The 20,542-nt window shown below is 48.7% G+C and overlaps 1 protein-coding gene across 2 annotated transcripts in view; it reads left to right on the top strand.

Moving 5' to 3' along the window:
- The window catches only part of LOC119046233 (serine/threonine-protein kinase 35), a 194,614-nt gene that overhangs the window by 143,171 nt on the left and 30,901 nt on the right, over positions 1-20,542 (top strand). The window contains exon 1 of one of the 2 annotated variants that reach the window (XM_037141167.2): positions 10,506-10,557. The exons of the other annotated variant lie outside the window; for it this stretch is intronic. Within the exon in view, the coding sequence (XP_036997062.1) occupies positions 10,551-10,557 (7 nt within the window). The 5' untranslated portion in view covers positions 10,506-10,550. Of the gene's footprint in view, positions 1-10,505; positions 10,558-20,542 lie in introns of those variants that run through there. 2 annotated transcript variants of the gene reach the window in all.

The raw sequence follows: 20,542 nt of genomic DNA, 5'->3' as shown, positions 1-20,542 counted from the left end.
GTTCAAGGATAAAGTAGGTATGGAAGTTAAAGGGCAAAAAAGAAAAGAGAGTTGATTTAAAGAAAAACTATTAAGTCAGTAATAGGATGGCCAGTATGTAGATGTGTCGAAACCCATAAATAAACTACGTGAGTGACAGAAGAATGGGAAACTCTGAGTGACAGGCAAACCAAATATGCTGGCTAGCACATGGCAGGCATAGCAGGTGATTTCTTCTTCCTTTTTTGGGAGCAGAAAGGGAGGAGAATAGAAAAGGGAGGGAGAAATGAGGGAAGAAGCAAACCTACTTCCTTATCTATGTACAGGACCCGTAAGTGTACTTGAGCCCTACTCTGCTTGTTCAAGTTCCCCTTTATGTATAAATTGGCCCCCTGACTTTTGTTTCCTTCTAGCTCTTAGCTCCCTCCTTACGGCATTCTTTTGTGTCTAAGTCTTCTGGTACAGTCCGACATCAGAAGCTCTACACACCTATACCAAATCCTCATCACCAACACACTTTAATACATCTTCCAGAGCCTTTCAGAAGATAAACATTTTAGTGGACACAAGCAAGAAAGAGACAGACAGACAGAAAAAGGGATAGAGACAAAGACAGAAAGACAGAGATTATATGAGAGTTACTACGGGAAGAGAGGAAACAGACCATGGGAGGGGGAGGCTGTGGGGACAGTAGAGTCAGATTGTGACTCTTGAGTCTTTGGGAGAGTCCTGAATTGCTGTATACATACGGCAATTGCACACCTGTTAGAATGACCAAACTCAGGCTCGCTGACAACACCAAATGCTGGCAAGAATGTGAGCAACAGGAACCCTCACTTGTTGCTGATGGGAATGCAAAATGGTGCAGGCACTTTGAAAGACAGTTTGATGGTTTCCAGCAATCAGGGTCCTTTGTGTTTACCCAAAGGAGTTGACAACTTACGTTCACACCAAAATCCTGTACATGGATATTTATAGTAATGGTATCATATTTGCAAAAAACTTGGAAGCAACCAAGGTGTCCTTCAGTAGGTAAATGGATAAACAAGCTGTGGTACATTCAGGCAATGGAATATTATTCAGCACTAAAAAGAAATGCGCTATCAAGTCATAAAAAGACATAGAGAAACTTTAAATGCACATTTGTAAGTGACAGAAGCCAATCAGAAAGGGATGCAAACTGTGTGATTCCAAATATATGACATTGTGTAAAAGACAAAACTATGGAGACAGTAAAAAGAGCCAGAAACTGGGAGAGGAGGGATGAATAAGCAGAGCACAGAGGACTCTTAGAGCAGTGAAAACACTCTGTGTGACACTGTAGTGGTGCATACATGTTATTATACATTTTTCCAAACCCGTAGAATGCACAACAGAAAGCATGAACCCTAATGGAAACTAGGGACTTTGGGTGATTATGCTGTGCTGGTGTCGGTTCAGTTGTGACAAATACGTCCTCTGTTGGGGGATGTTGATAATGGAGGGGGCTACACATGTATGGGAGCAGGAGGTATATGGGAAACCTCTGCACCTTCCCCTCAACTTTGCTGTGAATCGAAAACTGCTGGAAAAAGAGAAAGTCTTAATAATAAAAAAGATGATGCATGTATGCCATACACTACTAACCATCAACCTCGTATTCATTCTCTCCATTCTTACTAACGGATTCCCAATTTTACACGGAAGACAATATGCCCAGTAAGGAATATTTCCCAGACTCTCATAACTGGAGGTCCAGAACCACACAGTTCTTCCCATCTGCCTTCTTGCCTGAAACACAGGGATCTTGCCTGAAAGCATAGCAGCTCTGTATGAGCCTGCGGCCGGCCACAAATTCAGGAGGGTGGAACGGAGAGCTGGAGAGCCTGTCCCAGACTTCTCACTTAGTAAGAAAAATAAAACTCCTGTTTGCTTATGTCCCGTCTCCTCAAGTCTCAGTTGCATGGAGTCAATGGAAACTCCTAACAATGGGTATTCAGTAAAAAAAATTCAGTGGTATACAAAGAAAACTCAGTGTCTTTGTTCCCTTAACCACCAGGCCCATGGGTTCCCTCCCTAGAGAAAAAGCACCATTAGCAACTTCTTTTTCATCTGTCCAGATATTGTGTAAGAACATACAAGTACATACAAGCATGGAGGTGACTATGTTTTCAAGGCTCTTTTGATGATCATTTAAATTTAGAATCCTAAAACTTAAGATGGGAGTGTGTGAGACATAGGAAGATCGTTTAGTTCAGAGATTCTCACGAAAAGATAGAGAACGGGTGGAGGTGGCCGCCCTCGCTGACAATCACAGTGTCCAATGAGAGGTGTTTGTGACGAATGCGTATAGAGCCTATGACGGTGTGGGGACCGAACAAGAGGTTGAGACTGACTGATTTAGACCAAACTCCTCATTTCCCAAGGTCTCCAAGTGAGTGAGGGACAGAGCCAGGGCTAGAACTTCGTCTCCAGGTACCTAACTGAGTGCTCCTGCCTCACCAGAGCGCAGTCATCGAGGGCAGAGGCGCCGAGCCCCAGGAAGCCTCCCTCACTGCTCTACTGTGGAGCAGAAGTAAAGGGAGGCTGAGTGGTTGGGGCCTGTTGGAAGTCGACTGTGGCCAAGAAATTCTTTGTTTGGTCCTGTATTGTGATGACCTAAATGTCCATTTCCTTCTTACGTTCCTTGTGCCCAAGTCCTATGACAATTGCCACATCTCTAAAGAGCAGGTGTGATTGGACTTTCCAGACCACACGTTCCAGACAGGTGAGCCGAGCCGTTCCCGGCACTTCTCCCCTTCCTGTTGTCCTGACTCTGTTCTGGGAGAGAGGGCTCTAGCACCACTGGGGAGTCACTCCTCCAGTTCAAGTTATTAACTTCCCAGCCGTGAAGGCCTACGTAATGCCAGGACTGCCTTCGCCCTCTGCAATTTAGAGCTGTTTTACAATAGGTGTGTGAAATTGAGATCTTAATCTACTATGTGTGGCATTCCTTCTTGTTCCTGAGAATCAAAGAGCTGTAGTATTGGGTAAATTTTGTGAAGACCACAATTGCCGATCCTATCCAGCCAGAATCCAGTACTCAGACTGTAAAATAATTCACTAATAAGTTGTCTAGTGCTGACTCTGTTTTCACTTAGCTCATTCACTATGTAACAGGAACAGATCGGGAAGGAAAGCGCACCCTTTGCCCTCATTCACAGCGGCCTCATTTAAAAGACACGATGAGTTTGATGGCTAAGCTTGACTGTTAGGTGGGGATGGCAGGCAACTCAAACCTCTTCAGTTTGTTGCTCTCCTACCTTTTTCTCTGCTGAGAAAGCCCTTTTGTTTCTTTTTTGTTACATAGTGTAAGCCTTTTCATTATAGACACCAGACAATACAGCAAAACACAATCAGGGAATACTAAATGTTTGGATTTTGTTGTACAACACTCTAGGCTTTTACTTTATCTTTTAAAATATTTTATCTATTTTATTTTTAGACAGAGGGGTTGGGAAGGAGAAAGAGGAAAGAAACATCAATGTTTGGTTGCCTCTCACATGTCCCCTACTGGGGACTTGGTCGGCAACCCAGGCATGTGCCCTGACTGGGAATCAAACTGGTGACCCTTTGGTTCACAGTCCACTCTCAATCCGCTGAGCTACACCAGCCAGGGCTAGGCTTTTAAAACTTTCTATAAAGATATATAAAAATTGGGCCATCCTATACAAGAAGTCTTAAGATCTACTTGTATATTACTGTATATCATGAACATCATTTTGTGATAGCATGGTCATTTTTTTAAAAATGGAAGCATGTTGTCTGGTTATGAAAAATATGTTATCATAGTAAAAAATTGAAAAAATGTAGAATTGCATAAATAATCAAGACCATCTTTTCGTACACTACTGACTACATTCTACTATATAGCTTTTCCTATTTACCACACTCTCCAGGACAGCCTTCACCCCTTACCAAACCATTAGGATTCTTTATAGATCACATTTACATTCAAGTGCGTTATGCTCTGTCAGTTGGCAAAAATATAGCAAAGCACTGAACGTACAAGTTACTATAAAGCATCCAACACTCATCTGCTTCTGAACATACTTTTTCCTCGGATCCCATTTGTTATTAGTGCCTAGTGGTGAGGTGGAGAAGAAAGAGCATAACATTTGGAACCCAGAGTTTTAGATTTGAGTCTGGCTTCCGCTGAGACACACCACCGGTCTGGGCATCCGTCTTCTCCCCGGAGACAGGGCAGTTGCATTGAAACGTGCTTCCCGGGAGCTGGATGAGCGTCAGGTGAGACAACGAACACAAAAGCAAATTTGGTGATGATTGTACAAATGCTTAACGATATTAATAATGTTTGCCACTTTGATAAGTTGAAAACCGTTTCCCTAATCTCGCATGCCCAGCCCCTTAGGCCCTTCTCTACGATTGATTCCTCAGCTGAATGGACGGGACTGAAATGATACAGAAGAGCAGAGTTCAGAGAGCTGGAGAGCCTGCATTTCCAGGTGATTTAGGTAAAACAAGGAAACTGGACAAAATGACCCCTAAATGCTCTTCCGGCTCTGAGAGGCAGATCAGTTACTCTGTGATTTTAGGTAAATCATTTCTCCAAAGGCCTTGGATTCTTATTTGTAAAACGAAAGGGTTGGGCAGGATGATCTATTACACTTCTGAGAATTTACACAACCCGGTTGACCTGCCTTCTGACCTCCCTGCTCCCTAGGGTGCTCTGAGCCCCAGCACGCCTGTGGAAAATATCACTCAGCCTCCCAGGTGTGGCCTCAGAGTCCACAGGTGGTGGGCTGTGGCTTCTCCTCTCTGGTTTTTCCGCTGCATGCTCACAAATAGCTGTGCCGCAGCTCAGCAGAGTAAACCAATCCTTCCATTAAGAGGCTTCTGACACTGGGTGAGCCAGGGCTGCCCACTGATTTACCTCTGTCGTGCGTGCCCCAGGATTAAGCATCCTGCCTGTTTCCGGGTGCAGCCAGGGCTCCTCTGGCCCTTTCCCACGTCCCCAGTTGCTGTGTGCTCCAGATGAACTCATGCGCCCTCTTTTCTGGGGTCAGCCGTGTACCCCCCCACTCTTTCTCCTCCTGCCCAGAATGCCCCCCTCTGTGATCTTTGCCTTCAGAGAATGCCTGAAATGCCTCCTCCTCCAAAAAACCACTCTTATCTCCGTAATCTGTAATAATCGCTCCTTCTGAATTCTCTCCATGTGTGGTATGCACCTCTTTTATGGTTCTTTTTTGAAATATATATATATATATATTTTTAATTTATTTATTTTTAGAGAGAGTTGAAAGAGAAAAGAAAGAGAGAGAGGGAAATATAAATGTGTGGTTGCCTGTCATGATCCCCCCACTGGGGACCCAGCCCGCAACCCAGGCAAGTGTCCTGACTGGGAACAAACCAGCGACTCTTTGGTTCACAGGCTGGCACTCAATCCACTGAGCCACGCCAGCCAGGGCTCTCTTTCAGTCCTTGCCAATTTCTGTGTGTTTTTTTTTTAATAAAAAACTTTTAAAAAACTTTGTTGCTCCCTGCCTGTCTTCTCAAGGGCTGGGCAACCCTTACTGCTGACCACCCACGTGAGACGAGCAAGCATGCAACAAGAGGAGCACGGCATGAGTCGTACAGCACTTGCCTATGTGTACTCTTCATCCAAGGTTTTGCTCATTAAAGTCGAGGCTTTGATGTGAGTCTCAGTGGGGCCCTGCCTCCCTGTTCAGCCCTGAGTCATTAACACCATCATCACCAGTATCAGTAACAACAGCCTCCTGAACATAAGACCCAGAAAGGTGCAGGTTTCACTCAACGGGATGAGTTGTCAGAGACAAAGAGGCATAAATGAGGTTTCCGCTGCTAGGTTGGCCTGGGTTCAGATCCTGATGTTGTTGTCTGGGGTTGACTTAGTCACTTGCCATGTAACTTAGCTTCTCTAAGCCTCTGGTTTCTTTTCTATAATATGGAACAGCAATATCTTCCCCACAGGGTGGGCATGTGGCTTAAACATTCACCGATGTAAACTCTCAGCATTGAGCCTGGCACCAGGAAATGGCGGCCAGTGACCCAGACTCACGAGCTCCCCTCCTGAAGAAACTTGTTGCTAACAGATTTTATATTTTATTTCTACTTAAGTGTAATTGGCATACAACATTATATTGGTTATATTAGTTTCAGATTTATAATACAATGATTCGGCATTTTTGTACCTTACCTTGTGACCACCCCACTGATTCTCGAGATCAGCTGAAAGATTTAGACAGTGTCTTGTTTGGTCAGTGACCCAGGCGTATCCGAGAGGCTCAGAGGTAGGGAAATCGGTGCATCTCATCATTTCAATGGATTTTTATGATGTCGTCTCATGGCCCCCCAGAATGCTCTAGAAGGTGAGCGATGCAGGCATCATTACACCCACTTTTCAGAGGAGAAACCCCGGGCTCACAGAGGTTAAACAATTTGCCCAAGGTCTGATTGTAAAACAGGTGCTCCTGCTAAGTTAGGGTGTACCTCTGAGACTTAAACCTAGGTTTGCTTGGTTCATGGAAAACCCTCCTTCTACAATACACTGAAATGATCAGGTGGAGGGGAGAGGCTTGTCTTCGGCCTTAGTAAGGACAAGACCTGGATACAGAAGAAAGTGGAAAAGTGTTCCAGGCTGGGACATTTTATAAATACCTGTAGAGGCAGGAACAATCAGGTTGGGTTCCAAGAAAAATGACTGGATGTAATTTGCTACAGAGTTCACGGAAGAGTGGCATAAAATAATGGGAGTAAGGCTGAACAAGCACGGGAGGGCCCCCAGTGCCAGACTAAGGAATTGAAGCTGTCATGGGCCATGGGGAGCCATTGAAGGTTTCAGAGGAGGGGATAACATGATCTCCTGATGTGAGAGGCCTCCAAATCATGACTCGTCAGGAATGGTTGAAGAAACTCATATGTAACTTCAGAAAGAGAAGGCTTCTTGGGACAGTGCGAGGTGTTTGCCAGACTTTGGGAAGAACATGACCGTCGTCCGATGAAGGGAGAAACAGATTTGTTTCGTGTGGGTTCAATGAGGAATCGGCAGGGAGGCAGTGAATACCAGTGAGTAGAAGCTCTCTGAGACAAATTCTCCATTCAAATGGAGAACTTTCTGGTCCTTCAGTACACTTTAACCCCAGCGGACTTGGCATGCCCTGGGTACTGGCATGCACTGGGGATGGATGGGGTTAGATGGGGATGAAGTTCCCGCCCTCACAGAACTCCTATAAAGTGAGAGGAGATACACCTTAAAGAGAATCACCCCAGAAATGAATATGTTGCAGCCAGAAAGGTCTAGTGCGAGTGCAGGCTGCATAGATAGGTGGGAGGTCCCTACCACCGGAGTTTTCCAGAGAAATGGGTCAGGAAAGGGGATTCTTGTGCTCTGAGAAAGGCGGGGTCAATGATGTCTCATGAGAGCCTGTGCTTCTCCACCTGTTGCAAAACCTTTAGCAATCCTAAATCCCTTAATTAGCAGGGGGAAAAAAGACAAAGATCCATTAACATCCTCTTTTTTTTTCTTTTTAAGCTCGTATGTGTATGTTCCATCTTAACTGGAGTTTGAGGTGCAGAGTGTGGCCAAGCAAGAATTTCATCCTGTGCATAGCTGAGTGGCTCCACCTATGAATTGAAAATCATTTAGCTGAAATTGTGACATAGTGTGCAAATTACGGCCTGCCTGCGGGTAGGGGCTGCGGCCATGGCCCTGGCTGGCGCAGTTCTCCAGCAGTTAACAGGAAGATGACGGGGCGGGGGGGCAGGCTCTGGGGGTGGGGTGGGCAGGGCCCCGCTGCAGCAAGCAGGCTACAGGGAGCAGGGGTTGGGGAACAGCCTTGGGAAAGGCTGGAAGGTGACCCCCGACGTTGGTGTGACACCACCCTGTCGACAAAGGAGCATTGCATCCACGATTTCGCGGTTCTGAGCCTCACTCCAGCCCTGGGAGGTGTGTGGGGAGGCTGGTGAGAAAATGAAGACTCCAAGATGCAAAAGGATTCTGCCAGGGCACAGTGGATAAGACATAGAGCCCAGCATTGAGCTGGGGTCTCCTGAAACCAGTGTGGATATTAACCAGTGTGAGTTGATCACAACCCCTGGGGTCAAGGCTAATCAGCTACAGACCTTCCAAGGGAAGACCATGTGGTCAGTGGTCATGCACCACTGCCCACCCTTGTGGTTCCTGTTGCAAAACCTGCAATGCTCGGGACTGCAGAATTCTGGAGGGATAATGAGAATACTAATCATATCAAGACTAACGTTACACGAGCCAGTGCCAGACGCAGTGCTAAGCACTTGATATTTGTTGTCTCCTTTAGTCTCACCGTATTTCTACCTCAGTGTTACAGGTGAGCAAGCAGTGACCCCGAGAGGTGAGTGACAGAGCTGGAATTGGAACCTCTGTCTATGTGATCTCAGGGGTCCTCCTCTCTGCGGACAGCACTGCCTCTCTGTCACCGTGGCAGGTGGCCTTGCCAAGACGCTGAAAGGTCTTGACAAGACTCTGAGAAGAATTGGATCCTGAATGCTCAGGATCCAATTCTTCTCAGGCCACCAGTAACAACAATAATAAGCAAAACCCTGCTTCTTTGTAACACACTTGAGGGTGTGCGGGGTGCTCTCACACCCACTCATCCTATTTGGTCCCCACGATTATTGGGGTTTCTGGCAGCAGTGAGCGGCTGAGGGAGGGCTTGTCCACATCCTGGCCAGTGCCACGGGGCCAAGACCCCACATCCGAGCCTTCCAGCAGGGTCCAGCAGTCCGAGCCACACACCTGTCTACCCCCTCTCTCTTCTGGGTCGTCTGTCCGAGCCAGCAGCAGTCCTTCTGCCTGGCACGGGTGTAGAACCACCTCTCCCAGAGCCACCAGCAGCCTGGGAAAGACTGAGGTGCCACCCCTCCTGGGCGGCCGACCTCCAGGTTACGACGGGCTCTGCAGCTGCTCGCATGTGGATGTGAGTCTCCTGGTCTCAGAGATTCAGGTCAACCCATTTCTTCCCCACCAAAAATAGGAATAATAATGGCACCTATGTCATAGGGTCGGTATGAAGATAACAAAAGGTAACATATGTGAAGGGTTTATGCAGTGCCAGCCCACGGTGAGCACTGAACTGATGGTAGTTATTTCCATCTTTGTGGTGAGTGATTGAGTTGCATTTTCAGAAATATGTGTGCTCCTGCCGTGTGGCCAGCCCCTGCTAGGTTCTGGGATGCGAACAATACTCAGCCTCTGCCGTCAAAGAGCTCAGTCTGGGGGTGGGGGGCAGACACAAACAGATCCTTCCAGAGAGACGCAGATGGTAACAGCGGTCCTGCAATGTACGAAATGTTGTGTGGAGAGAGAAGATGTAGATTCCTCTTTTTCCAACCCAGCAGCCTCTTCAGTCTCACCTTTCTCAAGACCTCACCTTTCCCACGTGGTCCTAAAGCCCTGCCACGTCGTCATGGCGCCGGATCTTCTTTCCCACCCCAACTCGGGGGAAGCCCTGAGAAACTTCTGCTCTGCTGCGAATCCTCAAAGTATTATCAGTTTTTTAAACTCCCTTGTCTATCCCGAAAAATGTTGGTACTGGTAAATAGTCACAATAGGATCTTTTGAAAAATACATCCCCTTAAAACAACATGCAAACGAACAAAAAAAAGTAGAAAAACAGAATCTGTCCTCCTCCTCCTTTTGTCACCCATGTGGAACCTGGGCCCGGAGAGGGTCTGTGACTTGCCCTCCTCCAGCCCTATAGAAAGCAGGTGGCAGAACTGGGTTGAAGCCATGTCACCACTATAAGATCGGTGGCTGCCCCTGCTGTCTCATTAAAAAGAACAGTTTCTCCCAAATTTGGACTCAAATGGACATTTTGATCCAGATGACACCTGGAGTTAACCCACTGGGGCTTGCATCCACGCACTTGTGACTTGTATGGTCCCAGTTGTTTGGGACGATCCCTCCACTTGGTGAGTTGAGACCTCCCTCCACTTGGTGAGTTGAGAAGGGGAGCCACAGAGGCGACCAAGGCTTCGAGGGTCAGTGCTGGCCTCACCAGCATTGGAAATGAACTTCTAACTCCCACCCAAATTCGAGCGCACTTCAGGTGCACTGTGATCCTGAACAGTCCAGCCATAGTGAGCAACCCAGCGTGTGTGAGTGATGAGAAAAGACGAAGCCGCTTTCTGCTTCTAGGTTTTGCAGAGGCGTTTCTTGGAGACTTCTCGGCTCCAGCTCTGGACAAGATACTGCAAGAAGACAACGAAATTTCTTAAACCCTGCAATCTAGTTAGTCATCTTGGAAAAAATCACAAAAATCAACTCTTTCTTTCTTATCTCCCCTCTTCTCCCCAAGCAAATGTTGCACAAGAGAGTTCCCTTCTACTGGGTGACGAGATGGCAAGATGTTGTAAGGGGAATGTTTACAGGCACTACAGGAATGGCCTGGTGCCGCGCCCACCTCATTACAATTCTAATTGGGGTGTGTAGCTTCTATAAATGGCAAGGCAATCCTCATCAGCCAGTCTCCCCACTTCTTCCTGCCATTCCCAGTGGAGCCCCGAGAAGAGGAAAAGGCAGAGGAAGGTGAAACATGACTGGTGAGTGCACAGCATCTTCTCTACCGCGTCCTTGCTAGAAGCCTGCGCTTCTCCTGGGCCAGCCTGAGAGGCCAGCGTGTCTAGCTCAGGACAGCTGCCCTGGAGGCTCTGAAGTCGGGATCTTAGCGTGTTTACGATTCTGTTCTTTCTCATTGGTTCTCCTGGTCCCAGGGTTAGAACATCCTTGGGATGTAGTCCTGAGTACTGGGAAGGGTATTCAATGCAGCTGGAAGTCATGTCCCCTTAGGCAGATGGATAAGCTTTGCTGTGTCAAGCCAGCTGGTACCTGCTTCCCACGTTTCTCAGGGCAGGTTTACCAGCTGTCAGTAACACAGGCAGAGAAAAGCACATCTCAGAGCTACAAGCAGTGAGAGAGTGACTGCCTGTGAACTGACTTCAAAGAAACTGTCAGCAGCGCTGGAATGCGTCTGAATAAACTACACATTCAGAAGCACCAGCAGCCTTTTTGAAAGTGGCTTGATGAGCAGGAACCTCCTGGTAGCAGTGGAAGCAGGTGTGCCAAAGACTGTCCCTACAGGCAGCTCCCGGGAAGGCAAGTGGATAGGAACGCCAGGAAGCGCGGGTTCTTTAGCTCTGCGGTCACTGTCACAGATTCAGGCTCTTGTTGGACAGCACCCCTGTTGAGCTGCAGGCTAGTGACTGCCTGTCCTGGATGCTCAGCCTAGTGCATCGCCAAACCCAAACAAGCATGAATCAAACCTGTAAAATACCATGAATGGTGGTTAGGGCCACAGGAAGGTTTGCCAAAGAAATCGTTGAGCAATGTGCAAAAGGCAAATGCTGGTTACTTCAGGAATCACAAAAACCAGGACAGGTGGCTGCAAAATGGACCAATCCCCCTTCCCTGCCCCGCGCCCCCTATTACCTCCTGTGAACATGCTAGGTCACTAGAAATAGGAGCTTTAGATCCTGTTGACTTTGCTAGAAGGGGATGCCAGCTGTCACCTAGGCTGCCTCTCTCCATCTGGGGGGGGGGGGGTCCAGGAAGGTCTAACTAGAGACTTATGAAGTCCCCCAGAAAGTTGGTAGCGGAGCTCTTTCCACCGTGTCCTGTGACTAGAGCTGAACTCACCCATGAGAACGTGTGCTGTTCAGGATGTGGCAGAGCAATGCCGAACCTGGTTTCTCATTTGGATCCTGTTACCAGCAGCTTCTGCGCTGAGTCTCAGGTTCCAGGTTGCAAGATGAAGGGTTGAAATAGATGGACTTTCGAATGACTCTGTACTTTTGTAGGGGCAGAAGCCAATGGGCCCCAGCAGCGCTCAGCCCCGGGGGGCCTGTGCAGTCATTACTCTCCAGGCCGCTGTGGGCCCATGAATAGCCCAGTGTGTCGGTGCCTGTGCGTCTTAGAGATGTTAAGAGCTCAACATCTAAATCAACCAGAGATCTTCTGAGGTCTCTACCGAAAGTAGACAACGACTAGTTGGGGGAAAATAAATTATTAAGTAGGCAGGGAACAGACCAGTGAATACCTGAATTCCCTTCAATTTGCCACACATGCAGTGCGGTTCCCAGCTCAGCTCCTAGACACCCGCTGGGAAGTGCTCAGTGTCTCTTGAGTGAATGGGTTTATTTGTTGGACGCCGAGGGAAAGGAGCCTCGGTGGGCGTGGTGGGGAAAGCAGAGATAAGCGAGCCATGGCCTCTCCGCACATGTGTGCGCAGTGCATGGTCAGGAGTAGTTTTGTGGGGTGAGTGGTGTTCTAGGCAGAGGGAACAGGAAAATAAGTGTGGCTGGGTCAGCAGTTGTGACCCGGAGGCTATCAGGTCAGTGAGTTGCTTGGGGAGGGCTGTGTCCAACTCCCAGTTTAAGCTTCTTGTTGGAGTCAGCAGGGGTTCTGTCACTCTGCCTCGGGGTGGAGAGGGCAGCCTGGTCTGGGGTGGGGGTGAGGGGGTGGAGGAGGGCCTGGCCGTAGTCTGAACAAAGTACAGTTGATCCTTGAACAACATGCGTTGGAGCTGGGTCCACTTACGCATGGATTTTTCAGTGACCTGCACAATTCAAACCCGAGTTGTTCAAGGGTCAGCTCCCGACTTGGGAATCCATGTGTACAAAGGCATACGTGAATTTCCAACTGTGAGGGCCGCCGGCACCCCTAACCACCCCCCAACCCCAGCACCCCTCACCTCCCCCAGCCCTGTGTTGTTCAAGGATCCACTGTAGTGTGGCACCCTCTGCCTGCTACCCACTGAGTTCAGAGCCCCAGGGTGGACCAGAATACAAGCTGCGAACACAAACTTCGAGCTCACCATGGAGTGGAAGCCTTGTTTCTCATCCCCAGATCCACTCGGAGGCCCTTGGTCAGGGGCAGAGTCCTTAGGGTTTGGACACGAACCGCAGACCTCTGCCTGCAGAAGGCCAGAACCTCCGTTCCAGAGACTAATGCTCTGACCGTGGGGGTAGGCGGCTCTCTGCCTGGCTGAGTGCTGGCCTTGGCTGCGGAGACTCACCTTCTCTGGCCTCAACTCTCAATCTGAAGAGGACCCGTCCCATTCTAGGCCATGGGTCTGCCACAAAAAGTCTTTCCTTGGCTGTTTCTGCTGGGTTCCTGCCTCCTTCGGGTCTAGAAATCTAGGTGCGTCCTGGGTTCTCCCCACACTGGGCAACAGCTTCCTGGTTCAGCCACCTGGACCACAGCAATACCTACGCTCCCTCTGAAAGCAGATGGTTCATGGCTTCCGGCGCTCAGCGTTAGTGAAAGGACAAGCTGCCTCTTCTCCCCCAGCCCCAGCCCAGGCTTCCCACTTCCTTTCATCTGGGGCAGCAGCTACTCCCAGGTCATCGGACACAGACCTGCCAGCAGCTGCATCCACCTGGAACAAGGGCTGCCCAAGTTTCCACTTTCTGCCTCGGAACCCTTGCAGCGGCTGAGGAGCCTGAGGGCTATGAGTTCAGACACAAGCTCAGGATCGAATCTCATCTCTGTCCCCTACTAGCTGAGCGATGCTGGGCAGGTTACTTAACCTAAGTGCCTCAGTTTCCTCATCTCTAAAATAGGGTTACTGTGCAACCCGCCTCATAGGTGCTAAATCCACACAACTTATTGATTGAAGGGAACTGAAAAGTTCCCTTAAGCTCCCTTTAAGCTCATGAAAATGAGCTTAAAGAAAAATCCTATGAGGTGACATCCACTTGCTAATCCAGGGTGATTCTGGGGAACCGCTCCCACTAAAAGCCTCCCTTGCCCCCTTGCCAGCCCGCACACACATCTCCAAGTTCCCCTTGAGCTGTTCTTGCTCGCCTCACATAACCTCCCTGCTCTGCCTCCACCCTGCTGGGCCATGCTCCACAGGTGGGGCCGTCACTCTCCTCCCCAGGGCCCACATGCCAGCCTGGGGCGTGAGCCGAAGTTGGGAAAGTATTTTCCCTGTTACTCGGGAGTGGAGGGAATGAGGCCCTGGGGTCTTTGGTGGGCGCTGAGAGATGGCTTCGGGAGGAATCGGCCTTAGTTTCCTCCTTTGCAGAAAGGAGGCAGTGATTCCCCCCACCTCCCTCCCAGAGCGGCTCAGGTGAGATTATTAATGTGATGGAGTTCTGATAAGTGTAAAATGACATATCAACCTAAGGTAGTGATTGTCCTGGGTGCTTATTAGAATCACCAAGAGAGTTAAAAAACTAGAAAACAAAAAAACCAATGTTGTCCCTAACCCAGAAATTCTAATTCATTTGGTCTGTGGTGGGGCTCAGGCCAGTCTAAACTCTCCGGTGACTCCATGTGCAGCAAGCGTGGGGAGCCACTGACCCGAGTTAAGTTCCCTTTGAAAGTGAACTTGTCCAGGAGTCCTTCTTCCTTCCTCTCTTCTTACCCTGACCCTATAATGTCGAGACAGGAGGTAGGGTATGGGTGGCCCTTTCTCTGTGGCAGCTTCCTGGAACCACCCTAAGTCATTGTCACCACCACCACCTCAGTTGGCTGCAGGGCAGCAGCTTGGAGTCCCATGTGGTCAGACGAAACTGGCTTCCAGTCTGGGCTTGGGTCCAGGCTCTGCCTGAGTGTGTGCTGTTTGTTGAGTGACATCACCAGACTGGACTTTCAAATCCCTTACCTGTGAAATGAGAATAATAACATCAAAGGAGTTTGTGACTATTAAAGGACATAATGCAAGGAAAAGGCTTAGCACAGTGGCTGGCACAGATGACCTCCCCAGTGGCAGCTCATAAAAAACCTCAAGCCCTGCTGTGTAACCTTTGCCCTGATGAGTGGGATCCCAGGGGATTTGCAGCCCTGACTTCTGGAGACCCAGATGCTAGTGAGGGGTGCATGTCGGGTCCCAAAAGTAACCCCACAGGCCAGGGTGTGCTGGTTTCAGTATCTCCTTCTCTGGAGGGGGAAAGCACGTTCCAGAAACACTGAGACCTCGTCCAAGGCCTCAGCCTTCTTGACCACCAGTCCAGGGCTCCCTCACTTCATCTCAAGGAGCCTCACCGGCCCCCGACTCAGCCACCAACTGACACCCCCGGCTTCTCTACTAACTGGGTACCAAGCCATCCTAGTACTCGTGCTGCTTAGCGATCGCCAACGTGTGCAGGTGGGGGAGAGACAGAGGAAATGGCACAGGCTAGAGAGAGAGGAAGGAGAGGTGAGAGCTGAGAGGGAGGCGCCTGGTTCTGGGGCGGGGGCCGGGACGATGGGGCACACTGGGAATGACTCACAGCCCCACGGTGACCAGGATCCAAGACCTGGATTCTGGGCCAAGCTCTGCTTCTCAAGGACCCTGTAACCTCAGCAGGTGGTTTCCCCTGCTGGGGCCTCTGTTTCCTTACCTGTAAAATGGGAATATGGGATCACAACACTGTTCTTCGAGCTGCCCTTTGCCACCCATTAGCAGCTTGCAAAAATCAGTTCAGTGGGTTGTGACCAGCAATTAAAATGAAGTAGCAGGAAAAAGTATCGGTAGGAGTTAGTGTTGTTCTGTGAAGCTTTGTGCGGGTTCAGTCCCCTGTGTGGAAACACTGCGTAAATTGCATTTATAATGCCGTCTCTAAAAATAGTTGAAAACAACTTGGCTGGATGATCTTTTAATATATTTATCAGCCCTAAACTCTAGAAACCTGTGAGATAAAAATATGTCTTTGCCTGGAGAAGAAACACGAGGAAGAAGGTCCGGGCGGGTGGGGGAGACACAGCCCCTGGGGCACCAGTTACATCATGTGGGGCCACCTGCCGACAACTCTGTGCTGAGTCCCCCTGGGAACAGGAGGTACACAAACCCCAGTCACTCTGTCACCCGCAGCCAAGCCCTGCTGACCCGTCTGCTGCGGGCGATTCCGTCAGAGGGCCAAGCTGGTAAAGATCGAGACAGCCGACTAGTAGCCCCCTTTCACAGTCTGGAATCTGCTTCGTGCTTCTCGAGTTACCCCTGCCAAAGCGGACCTCAGCATACGTTGGGAGGTAACGTCATCAGGTACAGGTGATTGGGTCTGGCTGTGAATGCCTGTGACTTCACGTAACAGTGGCTGAGAGGAAGAAACAAGGCGGGAGTGTACATTTTCCACCACCACGGGTCTGGATGTTGGTGGTTCTGGGCAGGTGAGGCAGCTGCACGAGCCCAGGAGCCCAGATCCGTGTGGTCCCCACAGGGCTGTCCCCAGGCCATGCGTGGTCCGGGATGACCACCAGGCCTCTGTCCCTGTCACACCCACAGTCCAGGCAGCAGGATGAAAGAAGAGGGTGAGCAGAGTAAGGGGAACGGCCAACCGTCTTGAAAAAGAGGTTTCCTCAAAAGAACTGAGAACAGGTATTCAAGCAAATACTTGTGTATGACTGTTCACAGTAGCACTAGTCATAAGAACCAAAAGGTAAGAACAACCCAAACGCTGCTCCACGGCTGTACCAGAATACAGTAAACCACTATACAGGTGACTCTCGAATAACACAGGTTTGAACTGCCAAGTCCACTGATACGTGGATTGTTTTCAGTAAATCCAGTAAGTGTATTTTCTCTTACTTACAATTTTCTGAATAGCCTTTTCTTTCTTCTAGCTTGCTTTATGATAAGAATACAGTATATAACACGTGGGAGATACAAGATATATATTAATCGACTTTATATTTTAGTAAGATTTCCAGGCAATAGTAAGCTATTAGTAGTTAAGTTTGGGGAAGTCAGAAGTTATACACAGACTGTCAACAGCGCAGGGAGCCCGTGCCCCTGACCCCCACATTGCCCAATGGTGGGTGGACGCTACCTTGTGGATGAATCTTGAAAACTTTGTGCTTGGCGGGCTGGGTGGGGAAGGCTGGGAGGGAGTAAGATGTACAAATTGGCAATTACGAAATAGTCATGGGGATGTAAAGTACAGCATAAGTAATATACTCAGTAATACTGCAATAACTATAATGGTGCCAGGTGGGTACTGGACTTATCGAGGGAAATTACTTCATCAGTTATATAAACATCCCACCATTGTGCTATGCACCTGAAACTAATAGAAAATAATTGACTGTTGACTATAATTGAAAAATTAAAAACTTGAAGAAACCAAAACATGCTAAGTCAACGATTTTCAACCTTTTTCATCTCACGGCACACATGAACTAATTACTCAAATTCTGTAGCACGCCAAAAAATATATATATTTTGCCGATCTGACAAAAATATCAGTATGATTTTGATTCATTCACACTGGACAGCTATTGCTGTGTTGGCTGTTGTTTTTTTTTTATTTGACCATCTCAGGGAAAAGAGGTCAGTGGCCCTGACTAAATAGTCAGGTATTGCATGTTTTAAAAACTCTCGGGGCGGGCGGGTTGAAAATCACCATGCTAAGTGAAAGAAACCAGACACAAAGACCACACGCTTGTGTGATTCCATTCCTAAGAAATGTCCAGAATAGACAAATCCATGGAAATAGAAAGTAGACTAGTGTTTTCCAGGTGCTGGAATTAGGGGGAGGTAGGGAGGGGCCCCTAATGGGTAGAGGGTTCTTTACGGGATGATGAGGAAGTTCTAAAGCTGGATAGTGGTGATGTTTGTACAACACTGTGAATGTACCAATTACCACTCAATTGTACACTGTGAAGTGGTGAATATTATGTTCTGCGTATTTCACCACAATTTAAAAAATTATTTTAAAGAGATTGCTTGAAAACTAACACATTAACTTCTACCTGCAAGCCACTGAGTCACAGAACTCACTCGTGTGACCCTCAGCCACAGGGGAGCCTGGAAAATGTAGTGCCCGTTCATACGGGGGATTTTATTACCAAGAAAGAAAGAGAAAGTGAACATTGGCATAGATGTCGTACATCCTGACACATTAGGGCCACTGGTGGCACTGATATTGTCAGGGTGGGGGGCCTGCAATTGTGAGAACGGCACTGGAATGAGAGTCCAGAGATGTCCCTCTGTGGGCAAATCACCTTCCGGGCCTTTACGTCCTTATGTCTGGATAAGGGTGGGAGTATATGACCTGTCTCCAAGGACTCTTTCCCTGTGATGTTTTTAAGAGTATATACGCTAATGAGTCAATTGTAGCGTTGATGCAAGGCTCGTTTTATTACTTCCCTTCATCAGGCTGATACAGAAGACAGCCCTGGGTCTTATAACAATCCCTGAAGCTATAAACTTAGATGTGTACTTTCCCACGCCTGCCCTTCCCCTTCCAAAAACACTCTGGCAAAGGGGGGTTGTGATTTCAGCTATGTCAAAGGGAGGGAGGGAGGGGGAACTATGGAGCCTAAATAATCCATAGACAGGATCATCAGATTCTTGATTTGGGGGTGGGCCAAGCCAGTCCTCCGGTTTAAGGGGTGCTGATGACCAAGGGCAGCAGCTAGTGGAAGGAGAGAGTTTCGGAAACCGCAGGGGAGGCTTTATGAGCAGCTCTCACCCTGCCCTCCCTGCTCCCGGACACAGAAGGAGGCCCTGCCCCTCCCAGCCCCCTCCCATGTAGAACACTCTATGGAGCACATTATCCCCTTCCAGGTGCTCACTCCCTCCTCTGTCAGGATCCCATGCCTGAGGGGAGGACAGTGCATAGTGAGGGACTCTCACCCACTAGGTACCTTCTGGAATGAAGGTCCTGCATGGGTCCCCCTTCCAGGGAGAGAACTGGGGTCCACAACAACAGGCGAGGACCAGTAAGACCTGGATTCAGAACCCTGGCTCTGCCAATCACTAGGTGTTGACCTCAGGTAAAATGCTTATCTCTCTGCACATCAGTTTCTAGTTTCTGTAAGGATTCCACTGAGGATATGTAAAGTGCTCTGTACACTGTTAGTAGCAGTTGACAGGCAAAAGATCAATGGCAAATCTGAGTCCGGTTTTTCCTCACCCTCCAGCCCAGAGAGGCCTTGCCACAAGCTCGCTGATGGGGAGCAGGCTCCTCAGTACCAGGGCTCACGTTCGGTGTCAGGAGAAGCAGAGATGACCCAGCCGAGAGCGCCCTTTGTTTCTTTTCCCTGTCCGTGCAGCCCAGTCCCAAGAACTCAGTCTTTTCTTCATCATTTTCCCCGTGGACGAGCCACTGTCCCTGGGATGAAAGGGCCAAGACTCTGCTGTGGGCACAGCTACAACCTATGGTGCATAACCCTTGGCAGAGCAAAGAAGGATGTGGGCGTGTTGAAGCTTTGTTTGGCAGAGGCTGTCAGGGGGACATTCTTTCTGCTTTCAAAGAGCTCACGGTCTGGAATGGTGAGCTTCACCTAGGGAGAAGACACACGTCCTTTCAAGTTAGGGAGCGGGGTAAAGAATCTCTAGGGGGCTTATGTTATCTGAACCCGCGTGTTCCTTAGGGCCCTTCTCTTTTCTAAAACAAGACAAGGAATAAAGATCTACCGAGTCTCAACTGGAGGGATGCACAGATGGTAGTGAGCAAGGCTGGGGAGGACGCAGGGGGTAAGGAGGTTGCAAGGCGGGGCTATTGTCCCAGAGAGAACTAGCGTCTACAAGCCATGTAGAGCTCAGGGTTGTCAGAGAGTGTCTAAGACCTGGGGTCTCTCCGTCCAATATTTAGGTACCGGAATGTTCATCTTCTCTCCTCCTTCCCTCTGTCCCTTCGTGCTTCCCTTTGTCCTTCTCTTTACTCAATAGATACTTGTCGATTGCCTGAATGTTTTAGTTCCTCTGAGCTTGTGCAAAAACCGATTAATTTATCCTTTCAATAACTATTTGTTGAATGAATGAGAGGATGTGTGAATAAATAAATCTTTAGTACCCTGAGCTTGTGACGAGATCTCCTCCTTAACCTCCCTCTCCAGTAGCTTTGTTTGGCTGGATTTCACTTAAAGAAGTATCTGTGATGATTCTCTCTGCCCCTGTCCAAAGCTGCTTGTGGGGAGGGATCCCCCAGCCTCAGGTGTTCCCTGGAGCCACACTCTCTTTGCCTCACCTTTCTCTTCTGGACAGATTCTTAACTGTAGCCAAACAACACACCCGCTCTCCTGTGTCTTGGCCTCTCTTGCCCTTGTCTGGAGTGCAGGCTGTTCCATTGCACCTGACAAAATTCTTTCTTCCTTCAAGGTCCAGCATTTTCAAGCAGCTTTTCCTGGTCCCTGCAGCTGAAAGTGATTCTTCCCCACCTGCATCTCCTAGATACCTGTTAGTGGGGAGGCCGGATTGACCCTCTTCCATCATTCACTGTGCGCTTGTCTTACCCACTGCTGTAGCTCTTTGAGGCTTAAAACTTCTTTTCATGCTTTTTACACTGCCCACATTGTGCCTAAACTAGGGTCCTATAAATAATAGGCCTCTCTACGCATGTACGGAATGAATCCCCCATATTCACCTTTTTTATAGACTAAATCTTGGGCTGTAGTCACGAAGGTCACTGCGTGACGTGAGTTTTCGTTGGCTTGTCCATCTAATCCCTCCGTTCATTTGTTTATCTAGTTGTCCCAACGTAATCAACAATGTGCCAGGTGTCAGGACAGCACGTTCCGAGGAAGGGAGACAGACTCGTTTATACAGAGAAGTTGTACTTGGCTGTGGGATGTGCCATGTACCCTCCTAGCTGTGGTCTG

This window comes from Artibeus jamaicensis, unplaced genomic scaffold (assembly GCF_021234435.1).
Source record: "Artibeus jamaicensis isolate MK-2021 breed Jamaican fruit bat unplaced genomic scaffold, CSHL_Jam_final contig_685, whole genome shotgun sequence".
Taxonomy (NCBI): domain Eukaryota; kingdom Metazoa; phylum Chordata; class Mammalia; order Chiroptera; family Phyllostomidae; genus Artibeus; species Artibeus jamaicensis.
This window is presented reverse-complemented; position numbering and strand designations above follow the sequence as displayed.